General features: G+C 40.4%; 1 protein-coding gene across 2 annotated transcripts in view; it reads right to left on the minus strand.

Moving 5' to 3' along the window:
• Window positions 1–3,364: 3,364 nt before the first annotated feature.
• Window positions 3,365–16,157, minus strand: part of Znf277 (zinc finger protein 277) — a 123,438-nt gene continuing 110,645 nt past the window's right edge. For both annotated transcript variants that reach the window (XM_031357378.1, XM_031357379.1), the window contains 5 exons: window positions 10,633–10,700; window positions 8,752–8,848; window positions 6,848–6,890; window positions 5,404–5,578; window positions 3,365–4,237 (listed from right to left, as the gene is read on the minus strand). In XM_031357378.1, coding sequence (XP_031213238.1) covers window positions 4,051–4,237; window positions 5,404–5,578; window positions 6,848–6,890; window positions 8,752–8,848; window positions 10,633–10,700 — 570 coding nt within the window. In that variant the 3' untranslated portion in view covers window positions 3,365–4,050. The remainder of the gene's footprint in view (window positions 4,238–5,403; window positions 5,579–6,847; window positions 6,891–8,751; window positions 8,849–10,632; window positions 10,701–16,157) is intronic.

Here is a 16,157-nt window from a genome sequence, read left to right on the forward strand (position 1 = left end):
GAACAAAATTTGAGGGAAGGGCCAGTCAATTACTGGCCCAACTTGAGACTCATGTCATGAGAGGGAATCCACCCCTGAGATTATTAATGGTATTAAGAGCCTAGCATGACTGTCATTGGAGAGATTTCAACTAGCAACTGATGGAAACAGATATAGACTCACAGCCAAACATTAAATGAAGCTTGGAAAATTCTTTGGAAGAGGGAAAGGAAAGACCAAAGGAGCTAGAGGGAGTCAAGGACACCACAAGAAAATCTACAGAATCAACTGACCTGGGCCCATGGTGGCTCACAGACACTGCATGGCATGCAGAGAGCATGCAGGGGATGGACCCAGGCCCTCTGTACATGTATAACAGCAGAGTCTTCATGTGGGACTCTTAAAGAGGTTGTTTCTCACTCCATTGCTTGCCTTTGGATTCCTTTTCCCTAACTGGGAAAGGAATCCAGCCTAGCCTCAAGAGAAGATGAGCCTATTCTTACTACAACTGAAGCAGAAGTATGAGAGAATGTTTTACTGAGAACATACACGTGGTATTTTCTGGAAGCTGCCTGGTAAAAGTGTATGTGATGTTTTGCTGGAGTGGACACTCGAGCAGACATGTGATGTTTGGAAAGAGTATAAATATAACCCAACAAGCAGTGCATGATGATGCTCTTGCATTGGTTTGCCTTGCAATCCTTTGCTGGCCATTGGTGGGCTTCACTGATGCTGGTCTTTGCTGAGGATGCTTTTGCATTGGTTCATTTTTGCTTTCTTTGCTGATCATTACTTGTGGTGATTTCATGGAGAGAAACACACCAAAGAACTTCTGGTGGGACTCCTGCTGATAGGCAGAGCCTTGCAATTTCTTCTGACTGGAGCTGCCACTGCTGAATTGTGTTTGGTGTTTGCCGAGTGGACTGGACTGCTGACAACAAAGATTGGAATCTCTGCACAGAACTATTTCTAAACAGGTCCACAAACCCTGTCTCCTACTAACCTTTCTTTTCCCTTACCTCTGGTGGGTGGTAGGCTAGAAAGGAGGTTGAAGCATTAAAAAGCCATAATTGAAATAGATCTTTAAAAAATCTAAGCCTACACTGCCTGGATCTTTTTACCTTTCTTGTCTTCATTTTGAGTCTTAATTCCAAAGCTTTCTCAGGTATGTTTCCCCTGGACACAGCAGCACTCATGGCTTTATCTTTAATTGGACTAACTCCTACAAACTCATTAAAGCCTCAAGCAGCTTCTTTTCATTTATTGTTTCCACTCTCTGCTTATTGCTGCTTCCCCCAACCCCACCCCACTCCCTTGGTCTGTTTCTGTCTGTTTGTTTAATCTGCTGGATGTGGGTAGGGAGCCATCTTTCCTGTCTGCTTTCTGCTTTCTGACAGTGTCTTAGTATATACTATGTCCAGGCTTTCCTTGAATTTGTGATCCTCCTACATCAGCCTCCCAAGTGTTGGGATTATAGGTATACTTCCATATCCAGATGTTTGCCCATTTTTACAATGAGCTCTCCAACTCTACTTGGCAAGGCATCTTTGCAGTTTGGAGAGGCCTTGGCCAGTAGTTATGTGCATTTTTTGGTCCCTCAGAGAGTCACTGTGATTTGCTGGAATGTAGCTTCTATTATTAGGTTTGATTGGGTTTAAGTTACTCCTTTGACCATTAAAATAGACCCATCCACCCCCAGAATAACATCTTTTGAATTAAACCCCAGATACTTTTCTCTTTTAGTGGCTGCCTTTCCTTAGGGCTTCACTTTTCCTGTTATGTCTGACTTGTTTTCCAAGACAACACTTTTTTCAGCCCCAAAGCTTTCTCCTTCTGGTTTGCTATTTTTGGTTTTAACTTACATCTTTTTGCTCCTGTTCTAAGCTGAAGAACAATCTAGAGAAACAACTGCAGACACTGATTTCCCCAACAAATCTGTCTCCTAGAGACAGTGTTCTAGAGACAGGAGAACATTTGTCTTTTTAACCTTTGTTTTTAGGACAATTTAACTTAAGTTGTCTTTTACTTAGGCATTTCACAATAAGGAAATCTACTTTTGTGCTTGCTTGGTTCTAATGAAAAGCATACCTAGGTATCTATCTTCAGAGCTTGATGCGTGGGCATGTAAAGAGATGGTCAGAGTGGATGTGATTTACAAATCCAGGCAACATATTATTATACAGGCTTCCATTAACCATGAAGGCTAGAACGTCAGAAGCCAGTGTTGTATAGCATACATGGTATGTATGGGTCTCAATTGTAAAGAAAGAATAGAAATAGAAAACTACTTCTCTGTATCACCTGAAAAGACATATTTAGACCCACATTACTAAGGAAACTACAAAGGGTAGATGAAAAATAGAAAGGGTGGTGTGCAGTGTATCAGGCTAGTGAGGCTGATGGCATAGACTATTTCTTGTGGGGCAGGCAGCAGGAGGAAGACTTCTTCCACTAGGCATAGCTTGAGCATATGAGACCTCAGAGTCTGCCACCACAGTGACACACTTTCCACTTCCTCCAACAAGGCCACACCTCCTAATAGGCCAAGCATTTAAATAAATGAATTTATGGGAACCACTGCTATCCAAAGTACCACTGCAGGACAAATGAGTAATAGAACATGCTAAATCATATGGCTTTAAGAATCTCAATTCAGAAAGTGAGACAAAGGATCGTTTAATAAAAGGTGGCATTTAAAAAGAGGAAATGTGGGGCTGGGGAAGATGGCCCAGTGAGTGAAGTACTTGCCACACATGCACAAGGGTTTTACCCCTGTGACCTACATAAACAACCAGGCGTGGCGGTATGTTTGCAATCCCATCCATGCAGAGGTAGATCTAGGAGATCCCTGAAGCTTGGTAGCCATATGTAGGTGCTGTGCTTGCTTCCCCTCAGGGGCTCTTCCCCAAACCTGGGAGCCAAGATGAGTCCCCTTTTCCTTAAGGTGCTTTTTGTCAGGCTTTTGGTCACAGCAAGAAGAATAACTAATGCAAACACCATACTGTTTACAGACCCTGCCAAACATCTGCAACAATCCCACTGCCTTTCATGGAAAGTCAGATGCTTACTTCCTGTCCCCTCAGCCAACCCATCCATCACACTATCTTTAGCCCTCTTTCATGTGGAATACAATTTTAGCTGTTTTTTTTTTTTAAATGACCTTGACATTTTTATAAGCGTAAAAGCCAATTATTTTGCAGGCTGTCACTTAACTTAGGTTTATATGGTGTTTATTTTATCCAAGCTATTCATTTCTGGTAGGAATCCACAAAAGTGATTTTTGTTTTCCTGAGTGCATCTTATAAGAGATCATATATTATGTGTATCACAGCTGGGACCTGCTATAAGAACACATTTTTGAGACTACCTGGGAAAAGTAAAAATGATATTGAAAAGTTCCTTTTAACTTTATTAGGTGTTATAATACCATTACAGTTATGTTTATAGACAGTGATACTTATATTTGTTACTATTGCTATTATAATATATAGTAGGGAAATGCATATATAGGTACACATATATTTTGGGGAAGAGAGAGATTAATTACACTATGCCCACTTCTATGGGGTTTGTAACAGGAAAACAATAACATCTTAAGACAATCAGGGTTGGATTATTTTTAAATAGTCCAGTTTGTGCATTATCCAGACCTTTGGCCATCTTTCTTTGCTTCGGTGGGTCTTGTTCTAATCATTCTCAAGTTCCTAATTTAGTACAGAATTCACACTGAACTCTAACTTGACAGGTGACAGGCCCGTGGGAAGGAGAATAAACAATGGGTTAAAATCAGGGTCATTCATTCAAATGTTTGTGACTTTTACATTCTCCATGTTGTAGATAATCACGAGTTTATGAGATAAGATCATTCAAGATAATCATAATAAAATTTCTCAGTCCAAATATAATAATAACACGTTTTCTTTTTCCTTCTTTATTTCTTGAAAAAAATTCTCATTAACAACAACCATGACTTCGGCAGTGAATAAGGCTGTGTCGATGATCAAATCTGAACTCCTTTGTCTGTGTCTTACAGGAGAAATCCATGTGACACTGTGCCCACAGCAGCTTCTCCTAGCTCTCCAGGCATCCCTGGAGTAGCAATTGGTTAAGAACACTGTTCTGTTTTAAAGCACACAGTCTGGACGTATCTTCACTGATGATGGGAACGTTTTCAGCTTGCTCTTGAGCAGGTAGGTCACTTTCACTGTCAGAGAGTGTACACAGGAGAGTGTCATTCTCATAGGTAGGGAAATAATACCTGAAAGCAAGCACAGATACATCGAATAACCAAATGAGTAAAATTCATGAAAAACGCCTAAGCAGCAGCGTGCACACAGCCATGTCCCCTGACGACACTTTAATAAGCTGCAAGGGCTGTGCTGGGAGACACCTCTGTGGATTTCCCCCAGAACCTTCCTTGTCTAACCAGAAGCTGATGTGAGTCTTGGTAGTGGGCCACTCAGCTCAGTTTCTATCATGATAGGAAACCTTAGCTGGAGAGGTAGCCTGGTCCAGTACTGTGCTGTTCTGTTAATCAGCTAAGAAACAGCAACCCCTTTATTTACTCAAAGTAGGGTCCTTCTAAAATTTTAACCAAGACGAAAATAGTAATTTTTTTTTTCAAAAGTAAAAATTTCAAATACCAAACAAAACTACAACCATGAGGACTAAGACCAGAGTACCAGGTCAATAGAGGGTTGACTTTGGCCTTCATAAGTGGGAAGTTTTCCAAACAGGGAAAACTAGAGGTTTTTTTGGTTAGAGTTCTGTGGAGGCCTAATTTAACATTCTCTGAGGAAACTGAAATATTAAGTAGCTAGCATCCCACTCCCTCCACTGAAGTCAATAAAAATGATGTGAAACCCATCACAGAATAGAGTGACAAATGACACTTGAGAAATTTGACATTACTTATTTCAAAAAGTTCATGTCAGAGAATGAATGCTTAATGTTTTTAAAGTGCCAATATGGAAAATGTACACCAGAAGCTCTGTGATATGCATGTCATTGATATACTAATTTATCTGAATGATACAGTTATGACACAAATGTAGGCATATAGCTGCTATTCATTTCATTACTACTTGCAATAGCAAAAAAGTAAGAGATAACCTAACACGTTAGGGTATAGTGGTCAATGGCACATCTGGCAGCCATTAAAAAAGATGAAATGGATGAACATCAATTGTGTAAAGGTGCTTAAAATATTTTGCTAATAAAATATAATTTAAAAGTATGTATTTACTTCTATACTGAAGTAGGCAGCTCACATACCAAATAAGTTATATAAACATCAAACACACACACACACACACACACACACACACACACACACACACTTGCTTTCATATGTGTGTCTATGTTTAAAGAAGTGAAATAAAGGGACACAATTTGGAGGTTCATGTTTAGTTCAACAAGACTTACTCCAGTTGATCCCATGTCTTTCTGTCAGGAAGTAGTGAGGTGTGTTTAGCTTCTTCCATGTGAGTCCTCAAATCTGTTTTGGATTTGAACTTTACACGGCAACCATAGCACTTGCATTGGTGAACTTGCCTTCGAATGAAATTGACCAGCTTCACTTGCTGATAGAAATTTAATCCTGCAAACCATTAGACAGCCATCAGCATTACTTATGCATTGTTGTTAATTTATTTTCTTTAAACAATTTGTAAATTTATTTAAACTGATATATAAAAACTTAAATATTTGTATGATATCATGTGATGTCTTAAGATCTATAATTCTACAATATTCATCAATTTTATGTGGAAAACATGGAAAATTGTTTATTAGGATTTCTTACAGGAACACTTATCCTAGTTAACTGACTTGAAAACACGGAACAATTAAAATACAATAATGGGCACCAATATAGGGCTTAGATGCTGTGGTCTATGCTCACGACTTTTTACGTCTTAATACATTTCATCTTCCAAACCATCATCACCCAGGTGGAATCATTATATCAACGTTACTCACTAGGAATAAAGATCTCATAGCTGGGCAATGTTGGAGCCACAATCTCACACAAGGCTGGTAGTTCTGCAACCTATGGTCCTGACTAGTAAACAAACTGTGTGTGTAACACATATGTACATCTGTAATAGCAGCAGAGCAAAGTCATATAGCCAGGAGCCCAGTATATTAGACCTACTAGGAAATAAGTGATTTACATCACAATGCTCCTAGCTCTTCTATGGCAGTCACCCTGAGAGTTATACAACTGGTCACATCTGTAATAATGCATACTAGATATTCTGCCATGCACTGCAGTATGTATCGTTGAACACACCGTTCACAGTTTTCTGCCCTGGGACCTAGTATTATATACACAGTATGTGCTGGAGTCAGACACTACTGTAATCTGACTTCAAGAACCTGAGCTCTTGCCTGGGTGTGGGAGTGCATATCTTTGATCTCAGTACTCAGAAGGCAAAGGCAGGCAGATCTCTGTGTGTTTCAAGCCTGCCTGATCGACAGAGGTCGAAAAATTCTAGGTCGACCAGAGCTGCATAGTGAATGAAGCTCTGTCTCGAAGACAAAACAGATAAATGAATTATAATAAAAAATCCCAAGCCTCAAGCTCCCTGTGCTCTTTTTGCTAGCCTCTTTTTTGCATTATATTAAAGTGCTCACATACATAGAAGAGCAGAAGAAAAGTATGTGAAATTTAAAAAAAAAGAAGCAAACCTTTAAAGATCAAAATTCAGAATGGCCGGGAATCATTGCTTTAGTGAATTTGGAACTTCTGTACAGAGACGGATCATGTGACTGCAGCCCTCAGTCATGGCTAAAGGACACGGGCATCACTTACAGGATAGTTCATAAAGTGCAGTGCCATAGAAAATAACTTCTCAACCAAACTTACCGAGCTCTGACTTTATTCTGAGGAGATCAAACTCATGTGTGTCCTAAAAAAAGGGAAGGAGTATATTTGTAAGCATATGAATTATTTAATCTTTTAGACTAAAGCTATAAACAGACATCTGATTCACAGGGGCTTGGGTATATTAGAAGCAGTCTGAGTTCATCATCTTCTGCTTTTGAAATTTTCTAATTCTAACTACCTTCCTCCATGGTCAGCAGTTCTTTAAAGCACAACTCAAAGCATCAATCATTTGAAATGTTTTAATTAGTTATAGCTTATTTCAGTTTTGACAGATTTTATGTCTGAAATATCTAGCCTGATAAAAGTGTATGGTAAATTGTGATTCTTGCATGCAGGGCATCTGGACCACAATTACAGAACTAGGTTTTAGAGAGCCATAAGCAAGTGATGTTTCATACAGTCAGGTGTGTGTGTGTGTGTGTGTGTGTGTGTGTGTGTGTGTTTCTTCAGTTCTATTTTCACATCAACTATGCTTTCTTTGGACTGCCACAGTACAGAGACTTATGGTCTTCTGCTTATCCCTTTTCTCCAGCTGTCTGTATAAATGTTCAAACCTATCATCTCACAGAAAAAATATCTTGTTCCCCGTGGCAGCATTTTGTGCAATACCACCAGATGCAGGATGCTCAGGAGTTCATGACATGCTACCAACGAGAGTGACTGAGCAGGACCAATGATCCTTGTGGGGGTACCAAAAGTGTTTCCCCTACATGATATATCTATAAATGGCTATATATCTATCCTACTGGTAACCCATTATAGACAAACAGATTCATAAGAATATATACCCATAGTCTTTCTAGCTCTGCTCAGGTCCTTATTTTGCTGAACTAAGAACAGTATTTCTGAATGAGGAGGACTGAAGGTGAGTGAAAAGCAGATGCAACTATAGACATAGCTCAGAAGACAGGCAGAGAATGTCAAAACTTCTCAGAAATAGTCTATTATTATTATTATTATTATTATTATTATTATTATTCCCAAATTGTAATACTGTCATATATCATTAGATATTCTTTTCTTTACCCCAGCATCCAGCCAAGGGTCAGAGCAACACACAGGGAGTATCTTTTGGGTATACTGAAGTGAACAAAGGTTCAGAACTACTAGCTTCATTTAATATAAACATGATAGCCAGAGGGGAAAGCAGACCAGGAATGCTCCTATGCTTCTTTTCTTCTTTCTGATTGTTCCTCCTTGAAGTGGCTCACTATGTCCAGTTCCATTCTCAACCTTTGTAAATAGCAAGACCTGTTCTTTCTATCCTAGTCAACAATACAGGAACAACCAGAAAGAAGATCCCAGAACCCATTGTGGCAGCGGATCTCTCAACTCCTGAGCTACAATACTCAGGGAAGCACACCGAGGTTGGGAGCTATGGCATCTAAGCTGCAGCCCGCTCGGGTCGGTCAATCATCCTCTACACTGCACCATATTCTCTTCTCCTGGATGGACCTGGCCGGTCTCTTCTGTTTGTACAATGCACTTTCAGGATTGGAATAATGATTGAAGGATGTGTGCTTCCACGCTGAGATTAATGTACCTTGGTAAACAACAACAACAACATCACAAAAATACAACAACAAACCTTCATGGATAAAGAACAAGCAGAGAGTAGCAACCACTGCCCCTCAGTTTCTTTCTCCTAACTCAGTTCTGGACCTGGCCCATGGAGTGGTGCAGTCCATATTTAGCGTAGTCACCTACCTAGAGGAACCCAGTCAAGAAAAGCCCTCAAGCATGCCCAGAGGCTCCTTTCCTAGGAGATTCTCAGTCCTGTCAGCTTAACACAAACCATCCCAGTGAGTAAATGAGGACCCAATGACTACCAGCTCTACACTGTCAGAATGAAATAAAATTAAGGAAAGATAAAAGCAGCTCACCTTCATGTGCACATACAATTTATCTATTGTCTCCTCTTGCTTTTCACAAAACAGACAGACAGCAGAGACAGGGTACTCCTGCCAGTCAGACCAGTCACTAGGTTAAGAAGAAGACAGAAAGCATGGTCATCTTTTCTCTGGGGTACACTTCATGGGGAGCTGTATGAGTGTCTGTTTCCTAGCACATGCCACCAATCCTTGAATCCGACATTTTGGGAAAGCCTGCCACATCCCATTGTGACTTTAAGATACAGTGTCTGGAATTCCAAGCATGAGATGACTACAAGCAGCCAGTAGGTACTGCCCAGTTTCCCCATTTGCCACTCTTTTGAACAATGACTTGAGAATGGAAGTGCTGTGATATTTTCCAGAGTCAGAAATTTTATTCCAAAGGACACCTACCAAGAGATGGGATGTTCTCCTATTAGTCACATGCACCAAATACACAGGATATGAGCTGAGGTGCTTCGACTGTGCTTTGGCATGGTGGACTGTGTGTGTGTGTGTGTGTGTGTGTGTGTTTAACAAAGCCTACACTTATATTTCAAGAGGTAAATACTGATTATTTTAAATGGGGGAAATGTTACATCTCATGGTAGAATGATAACTCAAAAAGCGTGCAGGGCTGGAGAGATGGCTTAGAGGTTAAAAGCATGTACTATTTTTACAGAAGCCTTGAGTTTGGTTCCCAGCACTATGTCAGGCAGCTCACAACTCCAGCCCTGGAGCTGTTTTGGGAACTATGGGATCTCGCTGGCCAACTGAGGGCCAGGGAGCCAGGGGGAGGTTGTAACTGCTCATGTTCTGGCCCAAGGTCTCTGTTTTCTTATCTGAAGATGGGAAATTTACATGGCAAGCTCCATCAACAGTGATGGAATCCAGCATCCATGGCTGCCCTGCCACGAAACCATTAGTCCAAACAAACCCTTCTTTTTTTCCGTGGCCTCTTGTCAGGTACTTAGATTGTAGTGACAGGAAAGCCCCGTAAGGAGCAATGCTATGTATACCATAGAGCTGAAATATTGTTCTCATACCTTGCAATGCACTTTTACTTGCTGAAATCTCTGCAGTCAAAGTGCAGTTATATGGCCACACATAGCTGCTGTGGAAGTATTTTACTTACATGGACAGAAAGTATCTGATAGTTACCAGGCTTTTATTACTAAGGAAGAAGCAGAGAATGGGCACAGAGAGAGACACCTGGAAATGCCCATTACAGAATGTATGGCGTGTGACGTCTCTTTCAGTGCCATTCCTTTGTAACTGTGATCTGAGACAAGCTGTCTAAGCTATCTGCACCACAGTGTCACTACCAGACTCAGCCGGTACCGCTTCAAAGGGATGGGTGTAAGAATATCATAGCAAACTGTCTAACATGTATTAGTAATATGATCACTCAGAGTATGAGTTTATTTTCTTTACCTAAATTCCCTTTGATGATATTTTTATGTATGGTAGAAAAGAATATGAAGAAATTAGAAAGCCTCAATCGGATTTCTGTCTTTACTGTTGTATCTCCAGCAGGTTTTTGTCTAAGACACTGACAATACATATCTGTGTTCTTAACATAATTTCTGTATTTGTATGTCCTGCTCTCTGTATGAAAAAGTAGAAAGTAAAATAAAGCAAAACGAAAAAACAATAAACAGCAAAACAAAAAACAACCTAAAATCCCAACTAATCTCACCCAAAATTATCTGTAGTGATTTTTAATGGGAAAATTATTTTAATTTAAAAACCTTGCTATTTTCATGAAAAGTTGCATGGCTTAGAGACTTTCTTTTTATTCTCCCTCTTTGGAATGGTAATTACAGCCCAAATGAAAGAGTCGTCTGCCTGTTCTTCCACGCTGTAATTAACCAGCAGCAGTCTATGCCTTACTCTTCCTGAAGGTCCAGCAGCTCGCGATCGTCTTCTGACTGCACCTCTTCCCAGGACTTCCCGAGTTCCTTTGTAAGAAGAATGCAGAATTCAGACAGAGTAAGGAGAATAGGGGCAAGGAGTGAGAAAACAGACACGGGAACCTAAATACCACCGTCACTAAAACAAACCCACTCACATGGCTTCCAAGCAGTATGAGTAAGATACACTTAAAAATTCATTGCCGTGATTGATATGAATAAATCCTAAAATGCTAAAAACTAAAATAGCAAAAATATTTGTTTATGGAGAAACAGCAATCACCTTTTAATCATGTTTTCTTCTTCCCATCCCTCACCCTGCTTTCTTAATTTTAAATCACTGTTTTTCAACCCTGGAGAAATATTAGTATCACTTAAGGATCTGTACTTTCTTTTTTTTTCCTTTTAAAGAAAGCTACCAAGAGCTCCTGGAAAAGACTCTGAAATATTGCCTGGCAGTATGTACAACCTTTTGGCATTGCAAAATGATGCAATCATCTGCTGAGTTCACACTTGAGAATCACACAGTCAAGTTCCAATCCCCCTCCCTCCAGACATTAACAACCGCCACCGCTGCCACCACTTGATGTGGAGGAAATGCCTCAGTGGATAAAGTATTTCCACAAGTGTGAAAACCAGACCTTGGATCCCCAGAGCCTGCATAAATGTCAGGAGGCATGGCAGTTGCCTGTAATCCCAGCACTTGGGAAGCCCACATAGGGGATTCCTGGGGCCTAGCAAGTCTACCTTTAATTGGTGAATCCTGGGTTCAGGGAGAAACAGTTTCAATAAATAAAGCAGAAAGTGATGGAGGAGGGCATTCAACATTAACTTCAGGTGTCTGCATGTTTGTGTGTTTACACACCAAAACTACAATAACAACAACAAAAACACCAACACACACACACACACACACACACAAACACACCCCTCATAACATCTTAAGGAAGGTTACGATTTTGTATTGGGCTGTATTCTTAGCTGCCTTTGGCCGCAAGTTTTCGTATGCAGCCTGCAGGTTGCACACTCTCAAACGGGCTGCTTCCTTTCTTGTTCTCTGCTGGTCTATTCTCCAGACAGCAGCCACAGTGATCTTTCTGAAGGGCACTTCTTCACAGCTGGAACACAGTACAGACTTCCTACCATGGTTTACATATCTCCAGGCCCTCTCAGGTTTCTTTTATTTTCTTATTTCCTGCTGCCCCTTTCTTCCTCAGGATGTCCCAGCCAGGCTGGTCTTCCTGTTGCATCTCTGCATGGTCACTCTGGTCTCTGCTTGAACACACAACTCAGTCCTCCTCTGACTGGTCTGTTTAAAGACAACTCTTCCAATAAAGATGTCCCTGGGCATGGCACAGCCATTGTATCCGTGATCTTACTGTGCTGTGGTTATCTGCTGTGATAGCCACAATATGAGGCCCCACCCCTACTGAGGCAATTAAGTGTTGTTGGAGGAGAAGCTGTAATTGTAGCCACTAGTAAGTTGCTCTTGCTCCAATAAGTGATTTCCCACCTATGCTCAGTCAAGAAGCTCTGAAGTTATTGGTCACACACAAAAAGAAGACATAAAAATATGGCATAGGGAGACTTGATAAGAAGAGAAGTCCCAGGAAGAGAAAGACAGGAATGGAGTATTTGTGAAAGTGACTAAAACTCAGTATATAAATGGACAGAGCTCAAACAATGAAAAATAAAGACAACGACACTCCTATTCCAAGCCACTTTATGTTCCTGCAGGTGTTGCAGGCATGTATGTGCTTCTGTGTGTGCTTGTCCCTTCGTTCGCTCTTCATCTCCTCCCCTTGAACATCCGAGGAGCCTTGGCCTTTGTTCCTGGTTACAGTTGCTGATTCTACCCATAGTAGATACTACGAAGGTTTCTTTTCTTTCTTTCTTTTTTTAATGTAACTTTAAAAATACAAAAAAATGAGGTCAATTTAGATCTTATTTCAAAAAGATTTCTGTGAGGTAATTAAACAATGTCTATAAAGCACGTGCTGGGTATGAATAGGTCTTCAATATCTATTCAGACCTTCTATCTTTTACAGTTAGTGCCTAAGTCCCACTTTTAGGGACTTTTGTTTGGTAAGTCACAATGTCAGCAAAACCCCACAGAAGGATGGTTGGGGTGGTTTACTCTGGGCCAGTCACTTTCACTTTTTCCTTTGAACTTCTTTTCTCTCTATGACCTGTCTTCTCTCACTCAAATCTGCCCAAGCAGAGAGTATAGCAAAGCCCATGGAGGCCTACCACTGAACAGCTTTTCAGGGAGTTGATACAGGGCGGGTCAAGCCCAGCCTGGCTGGCTCTAAGCACAGCTATCCTTTTCACTCAATGTCTTTCTTTTGGAAGCTTGCAACCAAGATTTTCTCAGTTATGGACATGTCTCTCCCTAAAATAAAGGCATTCATTCAGCAAACACAAAGGACTATGAGCACCATTTAGAGGGAACAAGAATATCTATCGTTCATCAGCTTAATGAGAGCCTTTGAAACTGTCATTATTTATCAACCAAATGAAGCATCAGCTCAAACATGCTGAGATCCACCATACTGTCATTAGAGACAGTTAATCTGAACTCTGTAGTGTACTTTCTAGAGTCATCATAAAGTGTTGAACCTCATTATAGGGTATCAAGAATGGCTCAGCACTATAAACAGGATCGCTGAGATAATTTTTGGTAGTACATTAAAATTTTCATGCCATACTTGGTCTCACTGGACTAGGATTTATGGTCGTATTTTTATTGCAGCAATACATTCAAGGAGAGGCCATCTGTGATGTTACCATTCCAAGTGAAATGAATAAATGATGCTATCAACAAATGTTCCGAGTCAAAGGAAAACCTGATATTTTTTCCACTGTCAAATTTTTAACTCAGGAGTAATTTTGCAAATTTCTGAGTGTTCACTATAATCTGTATTGATTTATTTTTATAATACAACCTTTAAAATTACTGATGGAGAGAAGAGGAAAATCTATATTCAAAAGTATATTAGGAAATTAGCAATATGCACTTGACAGTGACCTAGACTTTCCTAAAGTTCTCTGCCTGAGGACAAGAGCTAAAGGGGGAAACATGGAAAAAAAAAAAGGCACATGACTCCCAGTTGAGACACTGTGCTAATGAATCATGTCAGGAAAGCTAAGAACACAAGAAAAACAAAGTTTGGAAGGCATGTCTGTAAAGATGTTCAAAACATCCCCTCAAGCTTCTGTGTCAGAGGGTCTGTGAGCGATGAGAGGACGGAGACAAAAGGGGAAAAGATCTCCTGAAAGCAGGACCCCCTCAACACACACACACACACACACACACACACACACACACGCACGCACGCACGCACGCACGCACGCACGCACGCACGCACGCACGCACGCACATGCGTGAGCATGTACACCAGTCAGAGAAAGAGGCACTTCTTTAAATGTGAAGGATTTACAAGACTATAACAACTCTTTAGGCTATAGTGGCGTTGTATATTTTAGGACAAGACAATATAAAATAAAATAAAATGAAACAAAATAAAACAGGCCAAATGATAAAACCACAGTAGAAATAGTTTATTTAGAAAAGTCTGGGCTTGAATCCTGAGTGTCTTAGGAACATGTAGCTGAAGCCTAGTGAGGTTAAGCAGTTTGTTATACCTGAGGCTAGAGTAGCTGACTGTGAACCTAAGAGAGACCTTGTCTCTTAACAATTACTACTAGGCATTGAACTCTTGGTTCTTGTTGATGAGGAAATAAAGCAAGATTTTGGGTAGATGATCCAGACTGTGCAAAGGTGTTCAAAGTGTTTGTAAGTCTGTTACATTCAAAAACCTAATATAAGTTATTAGACATGGAAATTATCTCACCTAAGAGGAAGCAATGCACTTGCCAACTTGTTCAGTTTAGAGGGAAGCTGACAATGGCTCTTTGTCCCTTGTTCTTCCACCTTTGGTGACTGCTGGAGTGCATCTTGCCAGAGTGCCCAGGAGGCTCTGCAGATGCTGGATGGGTTTGAAATGGAGCAGGAAGCTCCATGGTGGATGGCCGAATTACTACTGAGAGAGCCCACAGAGGAGGTGGCATGCTGATTTCGGACAAGATTCTCACTGAATGTGCTCACAGCAGCCTCCTACTCCAGCCTACTCCAGCCTCTAAACTCTGAGAAGACATCTGACAAGCTGCCCTGTTTGCCTTCTGTTCTCGTCTTCTGCTGTCTGGAAGGCGACACAATGTACATGGACTGTCTGAAGGGGACAGAGGGCACCACAGCGCAGACGACTATTATGGCTTTGACATTTGCCCACGTCCCCGTGAGGAATGAGCCATGGATGTCTCTCACTCTTTTGCTTTTATTTTTAAAAAGTAAGTTTTTATCATTAGTTATCACTTAGGCAAAATTTTAGAGAATTTATTCTTCATGTTAATGACTCGTTCTTCACATTAAATACTGTTCATTAACATGTCTAAATTAAGCCTAGAATGACGCTGAGAAGCTGCTGGCTCTAATTTTTAATTCAATGATGTATTAATACTGTTGGAACAGTCTCTTGTATGCATATCCCAAGCATTATGCTTTCTAGTTATCACCAGACTCTCTGAGCACCCTGGGATGTTGTTAATGCTGAGGTGCCATTGCACAGTTCTTTAGTTCAGGGTCATAATATATCTCAGGGATTTTATTGCTTTCTTCTGTCCCTTTTAAAGATGTTTGCATCATTTTAAAAATGCTAACACATCAGAATACATTTTATTTTTTCTAATGATTTTCATATTTATTAATTTATTTTAATACTTGGGCTAAAAGTGCTATGGTTGTAGGTAGAATCATTACATTCTCGAAGATTAAAGCCAGTTGTACAGATCATCATAAAATCAACAATTGTTAAAAAAACTCAGCTAAAGAATACAATGGAGGGACCAACATTATCTCAACCATGCGAGTGGAGAAAACAGATGCTGCAGATAGCTAGTTCACCCTGGCTGTGTGGACTTGTAGAAATTACTAAACCTCACCATGCCCTGGACTCCTTATCTATAAAGAAGGCTTTCATACTAATGCCTGTGTCCTGGGAATGTGGTTACAATGGGATTTATGCTGGGCGGTGGTGGCACACGCCTTTAGTCCTAGCACTTGGGAGGCAGAGGCAGGTGGATTTCTGAGTTCAAGGCCAGCCTGGTCTACAAGTTAGTTCCAGGACAGCCAGGACTATATGGAGAAACCCTGTCTCAAAAAACAAACAAACAAAAAAACAAACCAAAAAACAAAAACAACAAAAAAGTGGGATTTATGTCAAAAGTGTCCTTAAGTTGTGATTTTATTTTCATTTCATATTTAACTAAGACCGTTCGTTATATTCTCTTGAGTCATGAAGTGCTACAGCAAATCTGTGGTTAGTACATCCTATCATGTTCCCCCTAGGGGCAGGTGGCACTCATAAATAATTTCAGCTTGACAGTCAGACACATTACTTGATGCTCCAGGATTGAAGTATCACACTTTCCTAATACGCTAGCAGA

This window comes from Mastomys coucha, unplaced genomic scaffold, assembly GCF_008632895.1.
Source record: "Mastomys coucha isolate ucsf_1 unplaced genomic scaffold, UCSF_Mcou_1 pScaffold6, whole genome shotgun sequence".
Taxonomy (NCBI): Eukaryota; Metazoa; Chordata; class Mammalia; order Rodentia; family Muridae; genus Mastomys; species Mastomys coucha.